Source organism: Centruroides sculpturatus, unplaced genomic scaffold (genome assembly GCF_000671375.1).
Source record: "Centruroides sculpturatus isolate CEXI.00-Female unplaced genomic scaffold, Cexi_2.0 scaffold1002, whole genome shotgun sequence".
Lineage (NCBI taxonomy): Eukaryota > Metazoa > Arthropoda > Arachnida > Scorpiones > Buthidae > Centruroides > Centruroides sculpturatus.
Genome location: NW_019385192.1, coordinates 204,645 through 228,069, shown reverse-complemented (window position 1 = coordinate 228,069; position 23,425 = coordinate 204,645). Strand labels below are relative to the sequence as shown.

Here is a 23,425-nt window from a genome sequence, read left to right as displayed (position 1 = left end):
TGGCGGTACTGGCTTTTCCTACGAAGGCTTAAGGCACTGGGATTAAAGTTGCACAAACGAATTTATAAAGATCTGTTACGTGTAGCAGCTGTTATAATTTTACATTAGATATTTGACTTTGATATATATTTTAGCATTAGATCTATATTGTGATTTTAAAGTTTGAGGGATCAATAATCCCGCTAAGCACCACCGTCGGTTACCTAAACAAGGGCCTTGGGTGGTGCCCGCAGCTGCAAAAATAAGCCAAAATAGGCTTTAGTCATTGACCAAATGGATCCGACCAAATAGTGAAGCCCCTATATGCCCCCACAAGGGATAGGTAGGGACGGGAAACTACACATTTGATCTTAGCCATAAGGCCGACCAAATCGTTGCCTTACAGATTGTAAGCAACAAGGCCGAGGATCTAAGCCATAGGCCGAGAAGCGTATGGACTAAACTTTGTAGACGAAAATGACGAATTAAAAATTGGCGCAATGAATTTTGTGGTTGTTTTATAGTTCTTTTCCCATTGTTTATACTGTTGTGGTGTGAATTCTTTGAGTGGGCCCGAAGTCATGAAGCATTGGAACTAGTTTTTCCATAAACACTAAAGTTACTTTAGTCTTAAGGACGATTGCGTGCATAATTAATTAGAGCTTACATCTCCTGAAAATGACATTAAAAATTTAATGCTTTTTCTAAGGAAAAATCCTTTTCCAAAAAATTTTCGAAAACCGAAGCAGATATAGCTTTTTGCGTCCTAATATGTTTTTAATCCTGTTAAATTATATTATTACACAGTTCAGAATTTTTAAAAGTGAATTCGTTAGTTTTATATTAATTTTTAAAATCGTACAAAATTCGTAGAGAATAAATATATTGTTTTCAATATTTTGTTGACAAAAGGTCACGGTCTTGTCTACGTGGACTTTAGTTGGTATTAGTAACATGTGAATTTGTTCTTAAAAGCCTACTTACTAATGGGGTAGTACTCTCCGTATCGAAACTCTTCTCTACTGCTTTTTTCAACACTCTTTTCGTGGCTCCAGAGTATTAGAGATAATAGTAATACATTTTTATAAACATGACTAAGTCCATTGATCATCTTCTGGCCCTCCCCTACTTTCCCAATTATCACCCAGACGGCAGAGGGTTCGCTTTTGTTTACATGCATCATTTTTCCTCAAAGGGCATTTATTATAATTGATAAAACTCGTACAGCATAAGTACTCGCAAAAGTAGCAAAATGCTAAAACTATCTCATTCTGACATACTATCCCCCTAAAATAAAGAGTTTTGACCAACTGCAATCTCTCATCGTACGTAAGTAGAGGACAGGTTTGCTAAAAGTACTCTTGACTGACTATTGTGTACAGAGTGGTTTTAACTTGTACATGTAGTCAGTGCCGGCCCGAGGCAAGTTTTAGGATGGAGCGAGATTCTATTATGGCGCCCGGGGGTGGAACCCCGCCCACGCACTCGACCCACGCGCGTCTCAACAGATAAGGCCATTCACATACTGACCACACGTTTGCAATTAAAATATCGAAAAGTGAAAAAAAAATATTTTTTTCTTTACTTTTTTTACCACTGAGGCGCCCCCTAGGATTTAGCGCCTGGAGCGGCTGCTCCGTTCGCCCTATGGTAGGGCCGGCTCTGCGTGTAGTTAATGAACAGCTCCAAATTTCTGATTTTGAGAATCTTTTTTTAATCCACGTAAAGATGACAGTGCCGATGAGACAATTTTCAACAATCAACTTCACAATTATTAGTTTCCATAACAGATCAATTGTCAGATTTCATGCATTTGAACAATGCATATATTGCAATGTATTAGAACACCTCTTTCTAGGTTTTCTAATTGTATCTCTTGATCAATAACCTGTTCACATTAATCTCGTGACTTTTTATTTGTCGTATGTAGTGCTCTTTTTCTAAAATAAAATTACTGCAGGTACGCATTTAGAGACTAAAAATAAAATTGTTTTAGAAAAAACATCAGTAACTAAAAACTTGTTTAATATTACTAAATTTTTTTCTTTCTATATGTACAGGTACAGTGCATTTATATTATAGCAGTTATATAAAAAATTTGGAAAACACTATCTCAGTCTGCACTTTCTTCTCCATTTCTTGTTTTGTGTCAGTTACTAAATGGTAACTACGTTTTACCTTTTCCTTTGAAAAGATTGTCATTAGTCAAGAAACGAAGTACAGAGAACGTAGCGGGAGACAGACGATTAGCAGATAGTCCTTTCGTCGAAAGATGGCCTCCATAGTACATTCCGTTACATGTGTCATCCATCCCGTTTGCTTTTTATATCGGTTCTAGTCGGTCTATGGCATTCGTTGTGGTCTAGTTCCTTTTTATTCTGCCAGTCACCAGACTTCTCGCGTAAATATACAGAATTTTTCTTGCTTAGTATCTATTTGGCCCTTTAAAGGAAGATTTGAGAAACAGGAAATTCACCCAAAACGCTGAAGTTTTTCTGACTTAATCATGACGAATTCAAGTCAGATATCGTCATGCAATGACCGCAAAAAACTATTCCGCACACGATATCTGTTGCCAAAACGATGGGAGAAGTGTCAGCGTATGGGAGTACTTAGTCCCAATATTCCCCCCTCCATGTAACACAGTTTCACTGCCATTACTGAAATTCTGGGCATAAGTTGAATCGCTCCTATATAAGGATTTTGTACAGAAGTGATATGTAGCAAATGCCAGCAGTGATGACAAAAATTCGCCTCCACTCAAAAGAGAAAAATGTGATTTATGCTTAAACATAGAATGTAGCAGCTGTTAATTTTAAATTCATTTATGTATATCCAACAAATTTGTGTGGACTGATACAAGAGTCAAAATGTGAAACATAATTTTTTACTTTATTTCAACGTGACAAACTTTAATAATTACAATCAAATCAATCAGAGTTTTTCTTCATATTTTAGTAAAATTCTAAAACTTTAGCACAAAACACAAAAACAATGTTTACTACGATTTTTACCCATTTTCCACGTGCAGAATTTTACCTGGTTAGAGAATAAAATTAGGATCTTTATCCCATCTTTAACTTCTCAGAAATCTAGAATAATAGATTTTAAGTATACCAAACATAAGTTAAATAAAACATGTTTGTTTTTGACTTTTTTAAGGAATAAGTATACTAAGTACAGTATTTGTATGGGCCTATAGTGACTAGCACAATAGAAATCAATAATTGCACACATTTGTTTCTTATTACTCTAATGGGAAAGATTCGTATGTTCGAACTACGGCTTACTTAATGTGTAAATTGAATGTCGTATCATGCTATACATTATATAATCTGCACGTACTGGGTTTTTATAATGATAAAATGGAACTAAACTGGACAAAAATGATTAAAATTGCAAAATTTGATCAATTTCAGCTTTTCATATTCTAAAAAGTTTGCAAACTTCAGGTCTGCTAAGCATTTCACATACAGATTTTTTGTACATCCTATCTGCCAAAAAACGTAATTCTAACTCAATTATATATATATTAGAAACTATTGAATTGCTTAGGTATAAACTTAAATTAAAAATATTATTTAGAATTCTGTGCTAATGATAAAGAATAAGCTGTAGCATAGAATTTAATGTGGATGGATGAACTGGAGGAAGCTGAATAGTGTGTTGTGAGACAAGAAAGTTAGCTGCAAGCTGAAAGGTAAATTATACAAATCGGTTGTTAGACCTGCAATGTTATATGGGGCTGAGACATGGGCAAAACAAGAGTCCAAGAAAGCAAGATGGAGGTTGCAGACATGAGAATTTTGAGATGGATGTGTGGAATGTCAAAGAAGAATAGAATAAAGAACAATTTTATTAGAGGTTCTGTTAAGGTCCTTTGATCAGAAAGATGCAAGAATGTCGACTGAGATAGTTTAGCCACAGAGCAAAGATTATGTAGGAAAGAGGGTTGGAAAACTGATCGTAAAAAGGAAAGAAAAAAAGAGGAAGGCCAAAGCTGCATTAAAAAGATAAGGTGGAGGAATCTTGAATCAAGTCTTGAATCAGAGGAGACTTAAGAGAGGAAGCCCTTGATAGGGAGAAATGAAGGAAACACATTAGAGAAGGAAATGCTGACCCCATAAAAACATGGGAAAATGCAAAGATGAAAAAGAAGAATATGAACACTTGTCTTTACATGAGATTTTAAGTAAACATTTTTTACAGTGCATTTCTAAAGTCATGTGCATGTTTCATGAATAGTTATGCCTGAGAATATGTATTTTTAGGTACTACTAAAACATTATTTTATCATTAGAACATATTTTTGACTACTTTTGATAAATAGCAGAAAATTTTAAATAATAGATCCATGAAATCCATTATGAGTGTGTTAGCAGACCAATATTTGTTTTTATTAGACTGATAGGAATAAAGGTTTCAGTATAGATTCAGTTTATAGATCTAGAAGAACAAGAAGAGCATTCTATTTAAGCAACTGAGAATGATACTACTAAATTTGAAGTTTGAAGGATTCTTTTAGTTTGTCAATTGTAATAAGAATTCTAACAACAGAAGGCAAAGTAATCTATTACAAAGTATGTTTCAAACAAGTTATTTAGACAAATTACAATGCACAGAGTCATAAATGAAAGTCTTAGTTCCTGGATAATGCCAGTCTAGGTTTTGGTTTGAATATTCAACTTTGTCAGAATCATGGTAAAATTATTGTCTGCTAATCCATAGCACTAGAACTTAAATCAGCTTGAATTGTATGGTTGTGTTTCCTTTGATTATAAATTTGAAATAATGTCATTAATGACTTAGTGGAATACAGAAAGTCTCTAAAAGCAAAAAGTTTTTACAATTTTGCAAAATGAAGGAACCCACTAAAGTAAAAATCCTAGTGTCTAAATTTTTAACTGACAACATTCTTTAATAATTTTCAATTTATAGGTGTTTAGAGATACATGAAATTTTCATTTTTTTGAAAAGGATACGTAGACTGGAAAAAGTAAACTGTTTTCTGGAGGATAAAACTAAATTTTAGACAGGCCCATGCAGAATGAAGTTTAAAAAATATTTTTACAATATAGCTTTATAAACTAATAAAGTAATACAATACAGTAGAATGAATAGAAACTGAATGGGTACAAAATAAATACAAGTTATATACAATACACTGTTTTATTAATATAGTAACATTTTTCTGTTTGAATTGCCAAATGGAATGGTTAAACCCCCAAAACTCACGTGGCAGCCTTAGTAATAGGAAAAAAAAAATATATTGATCTACAACCATCATCAATCCACACACTTCATAAAATGTTGAACAAAGTTAATTTTAAAATAAACCATACACACAATCTATACTTTGTATGATAGACAAGTGCACATTGTATAGTGGAAACCATAGCAACAGATCAAAGATTTTTGTGTTTTTTATGTTCGTTTAAGAATATTTCTTAAAAAAAAGCAACATGATAAAATAATTAATTTTGGTATGTATCTCAAATTTCACAGATTCATTTTTTACTCTTTAATTGGAAGTGTATGTTTAGAGAAATTATCTAATTTATGCATGTTTGAAAAAGGTACTAGCAAAATTCTTGCAGGGATTCCCAACTACTGAAATATACTATTGTTAGAAATGCTGTTAATATTGCCAAAATATAAAAAAAATTACAATATATAATTTATGTGATAATTTTAAAGCTAAGTTTTTAACAATACTGCATACAAGTTTTTAATGAATATTACACTGAAATGAAAAGATAAAATTTTTAGTTTTCATCACATTATTAGAAACAAAGATTTTTTTTTAGAATTTAAATAATTCAGCTATTGTTTTGACTGAAGAAGTCAAAACAGCATTAAAGTTTAACTGCTTAGTGGACTTAAGAAGTGCACTAAGCAGTTAGAAACTTAGAAATGACATTGAACTATTTGAGTTCTGTTCTTGTTAGTCAATTTTTTAAAATTCTTTTTCATGTTTTTGAAACTAAATTGAAAATATCCCACATTCAACACAAAATTAATTTTATTGCAACAGTGTTTGATTGTTGAATTATTTTAAACATTTATGAGAGATTAATATTGCTTAAAATATTGAAATATTGATTTGCCACATGCAGCATTTAGAAGGAAAAAATAATAAGAAGTCTGTACCTAGATGTGACTGATATTTACTTCATTTTTTTTCATCATGTTTTAGCATAGGACAAGAGTTAAAACAATGAAACAAAATGTAATTAAAAAATTGTTTTAATGAAAAATTATTCTTGATTAATTGCTAAATCAGTCCCAATATTTAAAGATAACTTTTAATGCATTAAAATCTATCTTCTTAAACAGTTTATCACATTAAATAACACAGAAATTAAAAAATTGTTTATGTATTTATTTTATAAAGTATTACATGTAAGAATAAATTATGTACTAATACTTTTCAGATGATATAACTTATTCTATTTATATTGCAGACTTTATAAAGAATTTGTTAAAAACTCCTCAAATAACTGTTCCACTTCATTTCAATAAAATATATCTTTGAATAAAATGTAATGAAATTATTAATGGTATTTAAATAACATAATGCAAAACAAAAATATTTCAGATTTATATTCAAATACATAAGTAATAATCAAAGTCATACTAACGACATTTTTTGTTACATTTTAGGTATATCTTATCATCATTGAAAAGCCCAAGCAACTTGCTGTAGTTGTAGCAGCAAACCATTTTTATTACTGTAGATCAACAAGATACTGGAAATGGCTAAATTTTAGAAATGTTATTTGACATCTTTCCTGGGACCAACAATAGAAAATGTAATGATGTTATTGTCTATAATTTTCAGTATGATAAATTCCTGATTTAACATAAAACAAAAATGTTCATAATTATATAAAAAAATAAATATAAAATGTTGATATTTCAGTAAAGTTATAAGTATTAACAACAGAACATTTTTAAATTGAACAGACAAATTTTATATGTATATTTGATGAACATATATGTTTAGAGTTAAATAACATTCAGATATTTCAAATGATTATTTAATGGAATGCTTTTAAATTAATAGACAAGAACTAAACTACACAATGTACACAGTGAAAGATTTTTTTAGTAATCTCTCCTATTTTTAGTATATCTTCCCATTCTCCGTGCAGCAACATCCTCTGCATCTCGCTTAGACTTCCAAACTTGATATCTGTCTGCCATATCCACTAAGTCTTGAGATATTTCCTAAAAATATATGAAATATTTTACTGTTTTTAGAAAAAAATTTGTTTTATCACACAATCTAATTATTCACAGGATACAGATTTCTGTTTAAGTCGTTAGCAATGAAATTTGTTTTTCATTTATTTTCTGGATTATTTGTTTATAAAATAAAATGTTTATATTTTTTTGGATAAAATTTTAAAATATATTTATGCTGCAAATTACTTCAGAACATATCATCTTATGTTTAACTTGAATCTCAAATTTTCCAAAAAACTCAATTTTTCATTGATTTTTAAAAGAAAGGAAAATAATTAAAAATGATCTTTAGTCTAAAATACACTATAATAATATTGTTAAAGAATTATTCAAAAGGAAATGAAATTAGTCTTTTCGATTATAAATCTTTCTTTGCAACAATGGAATATTGAAACTATACCTTTCACATTTAAAAATAGATAGAAATTAAAATATTATTAAACAGGAATAATGAACTTTTGAAAGCTGGATAAAATAAAAACTCTCTTGTATTGATAAACAAAAAAAACTGGTCAAAATGCTGCCCAATTACCATTATCAGTAATAAGCAGAACAATACTGTACTCATAATAAGGTTAAAGCATCTACATTTGAAAATAGTTTCAAATATGAACTTTTTTAACACATTTGAAACTAAGAAATGGCTTCTATAAGCAAGAAAATTTTCTAAATGAAAATTTTGATCATTTAAACAAACTTTGAGTTGTTTGTTTAAAATAACTTTCAATAATACATATGTATATATTTATGTGGAAAAAGAGTTTAATGTTTGCCTAAATATATAAGAATACTTATTTCAATAAAAAAATATTATATGATGCAAACAGTTTAGATAAAAAGTCTAACATATTATTTTGTTACTAATGCAAAAACAAGGATATTTGCCTGAAGAATAAAACTACTATATAAAATCACCATTACAGTAACTTACTGTTTTCATTATTAGTACATTTTTCATTTAATGAATTTTCTATATTCTGGAGGAAAATCCCCAGGAAACAGTTTCAATTGTATTTATATTGTAAATATGTTAACTAAGAAATATATGGCCTATTTATTTTGTTAAATTTTAAATACAGCATATTATTTAAAAATTATAAATAATTTATTTCATAAAAATTTCTTTTAAATTTAATAATAAAACTATCAGAATTTTAAAAGCACGACAATGAAAAATTTTTGTATTTATTGATAAAAATTAATTCTTCAAAAAGAATGAAACGATTTGTAATGTATTAGAAGAAAGTACAATGCACTTTAATCCAAACTAACTATTGTTGGGGAGTTGTTTGAATTAGTGAAGAGTTCAATTAGCAGGGTTATATATAAAGTAAAGAAAAGGATTATAGACAAAGATATATATATTTAAAAATATTCTGTGATTTCTTCTCAGCTGGAATATTTATCACCATAACTGACATCAATTTTGATTAGGAAAACTGCACTCTAGTTCTTAATCAAATAATACATCCTAAATTTCATCTTTTTATTAAAAATTAGGGGGAATAGTATAAAATGAAGAAATCAATTAATAAAAAAGTATCTCCAATGCCACATCATAATTGAAAAGTTGATTATTTTATAATTTTTATTATTAAAAAGTTATAAAAACATTTTCAGAAATTTCACCATCATTTTCAATTAGAAATAATTAAAAAATGTGTTATTGTAAAATTAAAAATTATCTTATTATAAAAATTTGATTTAAAATTCTTCCATTTCATAATTAAAAAAGTTAAACCACACCATAGTTATTTAATTCCAGTTTGGATTTTAAGTGTTTTTTAAAAATATTAATATATTTTTAAAATATGTAACTACAAAATCTATTGTAATATTCATGTCTAATAAATATTATTTCTCAGTCAAACATATTTGTTACATACAGATGCAGTTAAAAATGTATCAGTAACATATTGAATATTTATCACTTTTTTCCCCATCCCAACATTACATGCTAATATATTCTTTGAATGAAGAAAATGTAAATATGTTCAATTATAATGGTAACAGTAAAATAGATTATTATTGTTTTTTATTCTATAAATTGCACTATAGATATTTAAAAGTAAAAATATTGATAAAAAATTAAATTTTCAAAATTTGCCATCAGCACAATTATATGTCAAAACATTTGGGACAACATAAAATAAGCCTATATCAATAAGGAACAGAAGTAGACATTTGCAATCTCCCTTGTGAGTTTAAATAGAGATCTGATCTCTTTCAGCTGTTTAAATTTTTACATTTCTAAAATATTTTTATACCATGTTTATCATAAATAATTTTATTATTTTATTAATATAAAATTTTATTACTTCCTTTTAATTGTAACATTACTCATACATTAATCATGTCTCCTTCCATCCCTTTCATCTGACAGACCCTTCCAGTTCAGGAAGGCTCATGTCTACTCTTTTGCTGTACTAAATGTAATTATGTTATGGGCAGTTTGAGCTACATTTAATTCAAGTTATGAAATTAATTTTAGAGAAATAATATACCAAGAAAATTTTTGAGGGAGTTACCAAAATATGAAGTATATTTCAAAATTTTGTCATAAAATTTACTTATTGTAAACAAACAAATATTTCTTTACATAAACTAATTCATAAACTAATGCACTGCTTAGTTTATGTTATAAAATCATTTGTGAACAGACATTTAACTAAAATCACAACAAAATAGTCTATATTATGCATTACGATATCTTTATATAATCCATAATATAAATAACTAAAAAAATTCTCTGATAAAAAACAGAGCAAAGAACTATTGTTTTTCTGACTAAGTAATTATGTAACAAAACCAAAATGCACAGGCCATTAAAAATTTAATTTTTTCATACTTAATATAAATTTCAGTCTCATATCCAAAATTCATTGATGTCTACTATATTTCAAAGAATGTTTTTGAATCTTAACATCAACTACAGAAAAATAATGAAATATATTAGATTTCATATCAGCAATTTTCGACTCAAACTATTCTAATTTATTCTAATAAAAACCAAACAGTTTTTGAACATTCCATTATTATTTAATAAATTATATTTCAAAGCTTAAAATATACAGTTGAATATTTAATTTTTAAATGGTATGCCAGTGGTTGAGCAATAGCTGATTGTGATTTTGTACCTGTCCAATGTATTATAGTTTTTTTGGGTTTTCTTCGTGTATCTAGCACCCAAGCAGCAAACAGTTTCCCCAGAAAGTTCTGAGGAGGCATCCTCTTAACAAATTCTCCTTTTGGTGCATAATCTTATCCCTTCAAATCCTTATTCCATCCTAATTCTATTTTGAGGATAAATTGCAAAAATAACCAGAGAATTAAACAAAATATCTGACTATAGCACCAGTAATTTATAATGAAAAATTAAAAAGGAATCAGCATAATACAAAAAGGAAGAAAACAAGAGAGATTTTTTGGAAAATGGACAAAATCATGAAGTTAAACTCCTAAATTCAGAGAATAATTTATTAAAAAAGTTATATTTAGTTATAAATTACTAAAATTTCAAATAAGTATATAAATGCTTGCTTTCTATGTTAAGGTATACAAATACTAAACAAAAAGTTCTTTTTCCAATTACAGTAATCCAATATAATTATATGAATATATAAAAGGACTTTAAAATGTAAAAATGTTTACCAAAGCCATTGATATCATCCCATTTTTAAAATATGTATTAAATTTTTAAAAAATGTAAATTGATTGATATAATGCATTTATGGTTCAGAAAGATAGATCTCCTGCACGCAGACTACTCAAAATTTACTGAAGAGCTACATGTAATATAATGGCAGTAAAGGAATAATTAACAACTTAACTAAGTTGATATACAGTATAACTCCAATAATCTGTCAAAGATAAGAACAAAATGTGTGACAGATTAAAGAATTAAGCAAATTAGCAAAGGATTAAGAACATACATTCATTATGTACTGTACATACATAACTACATATAAAACTTTACAGAAGTATAAGCCATATTATATCAATATATAAATTTAATCAAATGAATAAATATTCTCTATTTTTGAAAAAAATAGATAATGTTTGTCTACCTCTATTGAGCCTTTTGTGAAGTTACATTACAAATGGCAGATGTCAGAGACAGTTAAAGCATCAGCTTATCATTCTGAGAACCTGGGATTGAATCCAGGTGAGCAACTCAGGAATTTTTCATCATCAGTCTGTACCAGATGTATTGGGCCCCATTTTTACCACCTGGCCACAGATTGTGAGCCTGATCAAAACCATGACAACACAGGATGTTAAAACAGGAAGTTAAAAAAGAGCTACATTATATATTCTTTGCAAAGTAAAAGAAGTGTGTGAGCCATTTAAGCTCTGTTTTCAAACCTATCAAAGCTTCATATTCTTTGTCATTATTTACAATTTATCTTCTTATCTATTCTAGAACATTGTTAATTAATTCATCTCATTAAGAAGCTCATACTCATTGTCATATCAACAAACCATTTGTTTACTACAATACATTTTATTCAACATTTTCATAACCAGAAATTTGCATAATTAAATTTAGTAGTAAAAGCTAGAATTCTTTAAACTTCATTTTCTACAGCAATTTCATTACACCATAATTTCTTCCAACACTTCTATTGAGTTGTAAAGCTAATGCCAACATTCACCAATGCAGTCTATAGTTTTTTAGTTAGTGTGTTAATTTTAAATGCAAACTTAGCTTTAGTGGATTTAAAGCTCCTCAACAACAATTTCCATTAAAATCCAACAAAGACATTTATGCCAAAAGGGAGATTCAAACCTACAATCCGGCATCTTTACTACTGAATATCTTTAATACTTGCTGAATTTTCTCTAAAACTGTTGAATCAGCATCAGATGCTATTATTAAATTTTGGAAAAAAAACATGAAACAATTTTGAATGTTTTCTTGATTCTTGAGTTGAATCAAGAATGTATTTGCTGGAAGAAAGACATACTGTCTTATCTGATGTTAACTCCTCTACAGGATATGTTAGAACATTGTCTAGTAATAGTAAAGCTTGGGTGTTAAAGAAAATCTCAGAATTAAATCTAACAGCAGATACTGTGGTGTTGTGAAATCATTCATTGAATTTTATTCTGTCCATCTGTGCATGCACTTTAAACCACAATTTTGTACAAGCAATTGGTTTATATTCATATTTTTAAAAGCAATGATTTGTTGACTTTCCTGGTGATAATACTGTAAATGTCAGCCAATAATTTTGGTATTTGTACATAACATCACAATCATTTTTTTTTTTTTTTTTTACTTTGTACCAATGAGCTGAAGATTCAGATGCTGCCACAATTTTTTGTAGAAGTGATTCTAACTTAACCACAAATAAGTCTACAATTGTGACAAAATAGACTTAACATCTTTTTTCCCCTCTCCTGTAATTTACAGGTATAAATTGCAAGAGAGCAATCTGTTATCATCATTGTATTTGTGCTTCATTTTCATTCTTTTTTACAATATGCAGTCACAGAATTTCGAGTAAATTTTTGAATATACTAAGCTTGAGTTTCATGTTCACTTGAAATAACAAGTCACCATTAATTTTCTTATTCAACTCTACAGCTTTTCCTTGGGTACATGGTCCAGTCAGCAGAACTCCTTGGTATTTTGTTGAACAAAACACTGAAATAACACAAGATCTACTTTATTGTTACTGTAGAGTTTCATTGTTTTCTCTCAGAAACATTCCCACCAGATGCTTCCATCTTACTAATTTAAAAAAGAATAGTGAAAAAGTTGATAGTCATTTAAAGTAGTTCTCTCAATTCTACAGAATTTGACAAACTTATAATTTTACCCTTTTTTTAGTCATTGAACAATTTCAAATGTTTTAGACAAATCTAATGTTCTGTGTGTTTACTTATTGAGACATTTTACATATTCATATAATAAAACTTCTTAAAATTGTTACTGCATATAAACAAAAACAGAAAGATTAAAAAAACAATATGTAAGAATTTCAGCCAAGATATGTGGTTAATGGCATAGTAAATGATTAATTGGCAATAACATATTGATGAAGTGGAGATATTGACTGGGTGACAGATTACAAGAAATGACAGACTAAAGAGTGGCAGTCTAATGAGGTTCTACTGTAAAATTTATTGATATTTATTAATGAGACATTTAAAAGTAAAAATTTAGATAGCTAATTAAAAAGATGCAAGATAATTTTCTACATATTCAAATATTTTTTATTTTTGTTTTGTTAATATTAATTTAATGATTTCAGTTCAATAACAATGTAAAATTGAATTTTAGAATTTTTATTCTATGGAATGATTTTTCTATCAAATTTTAAAACATTTACAAAGCAAAAATATTTTAATTTCTGGACCAAAATTGTTTAGAAACAATTGATATATTATTATGTCAAGCAATAATCCTAAAATTACTGAAACTACAAAATGAGATGCTTTTATAATAAGATATAATGTAACATAACTAAAAAAAACTATAAAAACTTAATCTTTTCATAAAATATGCACTATATAATTTATAATTTAAAATTATCAACAAAGTTAAAACAAAAATTAAAGTAATACTTCTCTCTTCTTATTTCTTTACAGCACAAAGTTTAGTAGTACAAATGAACATTTTTGACCATTTAAATGGCCTTCACCAGATACAAATAGCATATTCAGAAGAATGTATTCTAATACATTTGAAGCTTTTTTAAAATTTCACACTTTGGTTCTGTTTGGATCATCATGTGGCTATGTTCAAAGAAAGACTTTGTCCAAAGGCATGAAAATTAAACCATTTAAGTAACATTTGAAATTGTTAGTTTAAAAGCTTGTTAGTAGCATCTAAATTTAAAAAATTAATATCTTTTAATTAACATGCCTGCAGATCATTTAAAAAGAGCAAAGCCTGTCAGAGTTGTGGAAGACTTAATTTATCTTTATGGCTGATTCATCAAAGTCTTCCACAAGTCTGACAGGCTTTGCTCTTTTTAAATGATCTGCAGGCATGTTAATATCTTTTAAATTTAGATGCTACTAACAAGCTTTTAAACTAACAATTTCAAATGTTACTTCAATGGTTTAATTTTCATGCCTTTGGACAAAGTCTTTCTTTAAACATTTGTTCTGTTTGGAACATAATGTGGCTAAATGCAAAGTTTTAAAAAACTTCAAGAATATTGGAACACAATAATCTGGGATTCTTCTGAATGTGTTTTTTGTATTTGGTAAAGACCATTTAAGTGGTCAAAAATGTTCATTTGTACTACTAAACTTTGTGCTGTAAGAAGTAAGAAATGAGAGGTATTACATTTTATACTATTTATGATTTACTTTGAATAAACCAAGGAATTAAAAATGATATTATAAAAACAATAAAGTATATATAAAAAATAACATTTTTAATATATTTAAGTTTTTTCCATTCAATTTTATATGAAATCGCTATATCATGTCTTACAATTTTTTTTGCAGATAATCAACTTACCTGGCCAGCTTCTTCCATAATCTCAATGAGATCCTTAGCTTTACTCCAATCATTACGAGTCATTAAAGTAATGGAAGCTCCCGTTTGGCTTTAAAAAAATAAATTTAAAGTTATTTGAATATTATTAAAAATGATAAAAGAAACAATGTAAACATTAATAATAATAAAAGTTTCATGTGTGATGGAAAATGACTAATAAATATATTAAAAATTTTAAACAAACCACACACAAACTTTTAGTTTTTCATTCAGTTAGTAACTCCAGAAGTTTATAAATCGTGATAATACAATTACTTCATATCCTATTTAATCTTATGTGATTTTTATAAATAGATAAACAATTTTAAATTAAAATTGATTTATACATTATTTATAAGATAAAAAATAATGTATTAAAATTTAAATTCCAATAATTTATAATATAGAATTTAATGTATTACTATATATTTTTCTATAAATATGATCTGTTAAGTTTTTGAAGTTAAATCTTAAAATGAGACAGGAATCATGACATTAATTTTTTTATACGAGTAGCCCAGGATGCCTCCTAGTGGGCATTCTTTACAAATTCCCATGATGTACAGTTCCTTTGACTTTTTTGTTTCTATCAATATGCTCTACAGCTCTGATAAATTCCCAATCGCATCATACGGATCCAGATTTCTACCTATTAAACATTCTATAAATACTTTAAAATAGTTTAATTTGTTTATTTACCTTCACTTGTAAACCTTGATTTTAAATGTATCTGCCATTTTTTCAACAAATTTCCCATGAGTCAATACACGATGTTCACTGAGTCACGGGATGTTGTAAACATGCAGTTCAAGTTAATCAAGGCATATAATAATCATTTATACCATTCCAATTTCCAATAATAAATTCATAGCAATAATAAATTCCTATTACAAATAAAATTTATTGTTAATTTAAAATCATCACTAGGCCCCTAGTGGGATTTCTAGGCAATGGATACTGTTACAGATGCGACAATGGCTTTTATATATATAGATCATGCATCATAACTATATACATTTATAAAGATATTCATATGAACTACAGTAATTTCTTGGAACATATTGCTACAACAACAGCAAAGAAAAATTTGACAAGAACACTTTACAATATATATCTGATCTTGTTTGCTAATGAATAAAATAAAAGGGTATTAAAGCAATGAAGAATATATACAAATAAACTCAATGACAAAATGTTACTAAGAAGGAAACTCAGTAAAACTATATAGTAAAGTTGACACAATTAGGATGAGCATTTCAAGTGCATATTAAAAAAGAAAAAAAGATAAATATTTGATTTCTGATTTGCTGCATATGAAATAAAAGAAACCAGCCTACCAAATTTTATTTTATTTACAGGGTGTAGCGTAAAGAGTGGATAATCTTTACCTGCAGATAGGTGACACCATTACTCTTCAGAAAATTAAACATAGTGTTTAGTAAAAGTGTCATAGTTTTCAAGTTATTGGACATTTTCTATTTAAGGACAAAGTGTACAAACAGCCCATGACCTCAATCGAGCAGCTTCAGAAGCAAATCGAAAAGGCTGTGTGGGAAATCAGTGAAGCAGGTATTGTGGGAAAAATTAAGCAATCATTTATTAGATGATGTAGGGCATGTGTCAAAGCCCATGGTGGTCACTTTGAACACTTATTGTAAATTTACAATAATAAATGTAGTAACCCAATTGATCATTTTGTTTTGTTACATTTTAATTTGATTCATTGGATTGCCAATTAGATTATTCAGGAGTCCAAATCATTCATGAGATTTTAAAAATTTTCCTTGCTCTTTCTCAGTAGGAATATTAATTGAATTGAAAGCTACAAATGCCATTTATGCTATTTTAAATCTTGGTATAATAGGCAAATTAGTTAGTTAGTTTGTCACGCAGGTTACAGTACTTTTTGTTTTTTACACAAAAAAAATTTTGAATTATTTTTTGTTCTAAAAAAAAAAACCAAGTCTATGACAATTTATGTTTGATAGAACATGTATCCAAGACTAGTATTCAAAAACAGACTGGAAAAATCCTTGATTTGTGACCATGACATTGAAAAATGTGAATGAGTGTGTCCATTTAAAAAAAAAAAAAAAAGTCCAATAACTCCAATGTTTAATTTTCTGAATAGTCATGATGTCCCCTATCCTCAAGTAACAGATTATCCACTCTCTATGCCACACCATATATATACACACACGGTGTGGCATAAACAGTGGCATATATATTTCAAAAAGTGTATATTTTATGCATTATTGCCACATTTTCAGGAGGATTCTGCATATATATTTGCATATTTCTATATTTATTTTTATACATAAATTTAATTATATATACACCAGACAACAAAAAAATAATGCATTATGAAGGACTTGTTGATTTGAATAAAAATTGATATGTTGCATCATCATAGTTAGATATGTAAATGATTAACTTTTGGGAACAGGTTCTTGTGTCGTATTGCCACCAGAGGGCAGAAAATTGCTTCCTCTGTCTGATATAAAGGTGCACGCTATGACGACTTGTGCATATGTCCTGAGCTTGTATTGATGGTTGTGACTTTGTTGAGTAACAGACATGCCTCTACAACGCATTCGATGGCCTTACACACAGTTAAGTGAGTTTGAGAGAGGTCACATCGTTGGATTGAGAGGAGAAGGATGGTCATACCACTGGATCGGCTGCCACAATTGTTCTGATGGAACTGTTAGGATGTGTTATGAGCAGTGGGTATGTATGGGTACGCACAAATGGCAAATGGGCTCTGGATGCTATCGACAGACCACCAGGAGGGAGGATCGTGTCATTGTACGCCAAGCATGGACAGTGCCTACAGCTCCATTGTCTACCATTCATGCAACGGTGGCACCTGCATTATGGAACCATGTATCCAGCCGCACCATTTCCAGATGCTTAGTAGAAGACGGATTGGTCGCCCAACACCCAGTATGTATTCTACCATTAACAGCCACCCATCAACGCCTCCGTCTGCAGTGGTGTCATGCACAACAATCATGGACAGCTACCGACTGGCAGTGTATTGTCTTCAGTGACGAATCCCACTTTTCTTTGGGGGCTCACGATGGCCATATGAGAGTATGGTGGTCAAGGCGTCAACCTGGCATGTACTGTGGAGAAGCACACGGGCCCAACCCCCCAGTGTTATGGCATGGGGAGCTGTAACATACAACAGTAGGACACCTCTAGTTGGGCTGTGAGGGTAACATGCATGACAACGATATGTGCAATACATACTCCGGCCACATGTGTTACCCCTCATGGCAGGGCTTCCGACAGGAATATTCCAGCAGGATAATGCCCGGCCACACATCACAGCAGTCTCCCTAGCATGCCTACGTAACATTGCCACACTTCCTTGGCCTGCACAGTCTGCAGATTTATCGTTAGTCGAACATGTGTGGGACGGCCAGCTGTGACAGCCGCAGGATCTGACGCACCTTAAGTCCGAGTTTCATCACACATGGACAGATATGCCGCAGAACATTATACGCAACCTTTATGCCTCCATGCTGAGGTGTATTACAGCTTGTATCTGCACCAGAGGTGGCCCAACGGGATATTAGCACCTGCACTGTATTGCACATTACTGCACAATAAAGTATGTTTTTGCATTATAGTTGCAATCATATACCTGTCTAGCTATGACAATGTCACATACCAATTTTTATTCAAATCCAACAAGTCCTTCATGGTGCATTATTTTTTTTTTGTTGTCCAGTGTATTTTATTTAATTTATTTAAATTTTACATATAAATAGCAGTGTAAGATTTTAAAAATAGCAGCATCATCTATGGCAAAAACATCAGTATATAAATCTGATACTGCAAGTTGATACATCCTTCTGTAGTTGTTAATTAAAAACAAGAGATCTGTTCAGTTCATCTGTTCTAAATTGTTACCAGTACAAGACCTATTGCAATTGGCATTTTACAAATTTTTTTTACAAAATTGTGAGATCTGTATAGACCCTGTGTCTAATTAATAATTTAATTATAAAGTTAAATTTTGAAAGAAAATAATCTTTAATTTTTCGTGTGAAAATATCATTTTAAAAACGTGGGAAACAACTAAAAAGTCACTTCCTTTAATAGAAGTTGAAACATCCTTCTATTTTACCCTTATCTACCAAAAATCTCAACACCCTGGGAACTGTCGACCCCTTGATAAATCCCCTTTTCCTCTATTCACGTGAGAGAATCCAAAGTGTTGATTGGATAAAAAAGAGGAGATATAGAAAGAGTTGTGCAGGATTTGAGGAGTATGCCTGAAGATCTCACAGAAGAGACGTATTCCACATAAGTCTCCCTAAGGCCAACACCCTTAGTTAGGAGTACGCCACGAGATTCCATAGAAGGAAGACGTATTCCGTATTGGCTCTCTAAGGCCAACGCCCTTAGTTACGAGTACGCCACAAGATCTCCTAGAAGCCAGACGTATTCCATACCGCATCCCTAAGGCCAACGCCCATAGTCGTATCCAGCCAATTTTAATAATGAGTTAAGTTAGTAAGAATTATGTGCTTGTCAAGACCTCTCCATGAACTGAAGTATAAGAATTTAAAGAATTGAAGTATAAAGAAACAAGAGATCAAGATAAAGAGAAATTATCCAGAAGTAGTATGGTTATACTAAACATTGTGAGCTCTCTCTCTCAATCGATTAGTTTTAATTATTCCATTTTTGTGTAAATTCGTTTATTTTTGTTTGATTAAATTCTTTTTATTATATTTGTTTAAGAAATGTCTCTCAAGTGTCTGAATCAAATCCGTGTTATCCTCATCACATGCGTGTTAATCTGCATATCTAAATTTGATTAACTGGTGTCGGGAATCCTGACTAGGAAGAGGTGATTACAAGGTCACCTAGTTCCGCCAAAATTTACACTCTCCTATATAAAAAGTATCAAGACCGAATCTTGCAATTCTGAGTCGAGTAAGTGGTACCCATTCTCCGGATTGTACCCTCAATTAGTCTCACAAAATCAATGAATTTAACTAAAATTATTCCTCTATTGTATAGTAATTATTTTTTATGATATACTAGCTTACCCCTCACGCACTGCTGCGATCTCGGAAGAAAGGAAATTCAAGCAAACTCGTTATGATAAAATTAAATTTACATTTTATCATTTTCATTGGAACTTATTATTATTCATTTTCATCGGGAAAACATTTCAAAGTGTCGTTTCAATTTTATTTATTTATTGGAGTGCTTTGTGGATACACGATATTTTTTGTTTTTCCGTCTGGTGCGTACACAAATAAATCAAAAGGTTTTCTGACGCGTGAGTTGGCCATATACAGTTGTCCAAGCGAGAAGCATGAATTCTTTAAATTTAGCCCACATACTCGCAGAGATTGTTAGAAGTGCGATATATTTTTTTTATATATTATTTTTAATCCTTCATAATTTTGATTATTTAATTGCTCCTTCCTCTCTTCCTTGGCGTGTTGTGAAATTTCTCATAGTTGGATAATAAACCGTTTTATTGTAATTTGTCTTTTTAAATTATTTTGAGTTTATATTAAAATTTGGAAAAGGGGATCCCTAGATCGGTAAAATAGGCGAATTTCCTTCTACAACTTCGGTTGTTGTTCATGATACAGTTAAGGCTTTAACAAAGTTTGAGCGATTACATAATTAGCAAAAAAAAAGTTGAAATAAAGTGATTAAACAAAAATTATAACAAATATCGTAAATAATAAATGCATATATAGAGATATTTTTTGGAGGGAAAAAATGGTCTTCACAATTTGAAATCGATCGAACACACTGTGCTCAAATGCTTGTGTAAACGCGCGCCCTGAAGCATCGCATGGACGCACATCGTCCTGGAGTCGTCGAGACGTGATGGAATGGTTCCTTCGCGAACAAGGGACACTCCTTCAAAATGGGACTGTCTTGGAAAGGAGAGGAAGACCCAGAGGCCGCAACCGCCGCAGAACTTCCAAGATTGCGGACATCTTGTAAGCTTCTTTCATGTTTAATAAACGGTTGTGTTGTTTGTAAACGAAGCATCTATCTCTGACTCAACTGCTTCCACATGTCGTTGATTGTTACCGCTCGGCAATCCAAACGGCAAGGGAGACGATGACGATACATATCACATATTATCGTTCGTCGAGATTTTTAAATTTCTCCCCCCCTCGGCCCCCACATTGGTGTCAGAAGTGGGATATATTTTGAGGAAGATGAGGTTGCCTCATACCTCATCATCCGCACTCCCTACTTGGTGAGGAAGCCGAGGCCAAAATTCATTTTTGGAGCTCAGGGAGCACGAACGATGAAGACAGAGACGGATGCTTGGCGTGATTATGTAATTTAAGTGGCAGCCCACTCGTGTTCTTTGACCTTTGGAGAAATGGACAATTTCCCTAGGAGATTGGGCGTGCTGCTGATCAAACGCGTTAGAATTAGATCATCGGACTTCGCGGACACAAACGACCGATGAGCAATTTAGATTTCGATATAGATTTAGAAACATAGATTTAGAGATCTAAAATAAACCTAGAATAGAAGCATAGGCATAAAAAAAAATTTACACGCGTAGTTTTAATTTGCGGCAGGAGAATGGCAGATTAGGATAATCAATTATCTAATCGAGTTCTCAGTTTTGTTTTGGCAATTTAGTTAAGCAAACAATTGTTCTGCCAAAGCGATCTCTTGCAAAATAGTAGAGATACATATAAACTTATACGAATAGAATAGTTTATAGAAAAATATATATGCGAATTCGCAAAAATTAGAATAAGTAGAATTATATAAGAATTTGAGAAAAAAATTGATAAGATAATTTTAGAAAATATATCGAATAATCCGTAAAAATAGACGGACTAATAGAAATATAGAATAAATTCTGTAGATCCAGAAAAAGGATTATGCGATGTAAAAAAAAAAAGTTATAATAGGCGCGAAACACTTGCTTATGAGTATCAATATGAGGAAGCAGAGAATCACTTCTTTGCACTTTTCTGTGAGTCTGATACGTTTTAAAAGCGAGCGAACGAATATTTTAATTAGAAGAAATGAATAGAAGACTTTGTAGAAATAGCGAGAAGAAAGTATAAAGTAGTTGTAGTATTTTGTGGAAATAGGAAAATAGAAACGCGCATTAATTTAAAACCCAAATAATCCGCATGAAATCACTGGCTGTTTGGTGATTGTAGGAGCGAAAATCTTGCACCCTTCGATGAGATTAACAGAAAAAGGAGAACGCAAATGACTTTAAAATTTAAGAATAATGCAGCGCGACGAAACGCGATCTTTTAAATAATAAGAGGTATATAATTGCACGCGAATGAAAAAAAGAGGAAAGTTAGAACAAAAAAAATCATAAAGTCCAAAGAGTAGCAGCATAAGGTTTCCTTTGGAAGACAAAACTTAAGATGACACTGTTTACGACGTAACTAAGTCATTTCCCCAAACCAAAGGTCGAAACAGATTATTGCTGCCGACTCGGATCAAACAAAGTAAACTGTAAAAGGAGAGCTCTTTCTCTCTTGTTAAAGAGGACAGAGGTCACCTTAAATGAAAATGTTTCGAAATAAGAAAAACAATACAAATTATTTGTCGTGAATTGATAATGTCAATGTTACTTGATTGTAGATAACGGATGATACAATCCGATAATAAGGACAGAACAATGTGTTCTTCGGTGAAAATTTTGTTTAGAATTAAATATGTAATTTGGTTTGAACCTGCATTAATCGACAAGATATATATTTGTCGCGAATTGAAATTTGTCAATGGTATTTCCCAGAAAAAGTTCCCACGTGATATGATCATCATGAAGAAACATGTGATCCGATTGTGTTTAAACGAAAATTTTGATTGTAATTCGTTACAGAATATTGCTTGTACTTGTATTATTGAAACAGTATTTTGTTATGGTAAGAAAACTCGCGTTTTGAAAGAAAAACAGAATTGTCGCGATCGAGTTTTCCTGTGATGAACGTTGATTAAAGATGAGTAATTCATATGGTTGAAATTTTAGGAAAATTTCCCTCATCCCAAAATTTATATGAAAAAATAATTATATCAGTCACAACCAAAAACTGGCTTAAATGCACCATCATGAAGCGGAAGTAAAACGGAACACGAAGTTGAATGAGGACCTTGATTTGCGGTAATCTGCTTTGGAAGAAAACCAATGACAGAAAACTGTCACTTGTTCAATTGATAACAGTCCGAAATCACTTCCGAATTCCGAATTAATTTTCAATCAACCAATCGATTCTGAGAATCGTAGACTTAGAACAGTGACCTTGATTTGAGACTGACTGCATCCAAAAGATGACAAAGTTGTTACTTGTTCGAAGAACCGACACTCAGATATCGAGTTGATTCAAAAATCGGGAAAATACTTCGTCAAATTTTCCCTGGAATTTTGAACAAGGAGATAGAGCCACCAACAAAAGTACGTAACTTGAAGTTGGGTCAACATTCCGTGTACTGAAAGTGACGGCACCTAAGGAAGCTTTTACTAATTTTCTAAGTGTGACAGATAAAATGTTGTTCCTCTTTTAGGCTTTAATAGAATTTTGTGAATTATTTACGAATAATGTGAATTGCTCAGTCTGAAAACGAAAAAAAAAAAACAAGTTTTAGAAAATATTTGTCGAGCATTTAAGTTGTTAAAAGGTTATTCGATGACCGTGATTGTTATTTGAGTGTTTGTAA

The 23,425-nt window shown here is 30.5% G+C and overlaps 2 protein-coding genes across 5 annotated transcripts in view; one reads left to right on the top strand and one right to left on the bottom strand.

Annotated features, from left to right (window-relative positions):
• LOC111635966 (regulating synaptic membrane exocytosis protein 2-like) overlaps positions 1-6,859 on the top strand; it is a 99,862-nt gene extending 93,003 nt beyond the window's left edge. For 3 of the 4 annotated variants that reach the window (XR_002758465.1, XM_023381112.1, XM_023381113.1), the window contains one exon: positions 6,643-6,859. The gene's annotated coding sequence lies outside the window, so the exon portion shown is untranslated. Of the gene's footprint in view, positions 1-6,443 lie in introns of all 4 variants that reach the window. The other variant, XR_002758464.1, reaches the window with a different exon arrangement.
• A 142-nt stretch (positions 6,860-7,001) lies between these two features.
• LOC111635967 (probable ATP-dependent RNA helicase DDX43) overlaps positions 7,002-23,425 on the bottom strand; it is a 100,156-nt gene continuing 83,732 nt past the window's right edge. Inside the window, exons 16-17 of the mRNA XM_023381117.1 lie at positions 14,708-14,795; positions 7,002-7,209 (exon numbers count right to left, since the gene is read on the bottom strand). Of these exons, the coding sequence (XP_023236885.1) occupies positions 7,087-7,209; positions 14,708-14,795 (211 nt within the window). The 3' untranslated portion in view covers positions 7,002-7,086. The remainder of the gene's footprint in view (positions 7,210-14,707; positions 14,796-23,425) is intronic.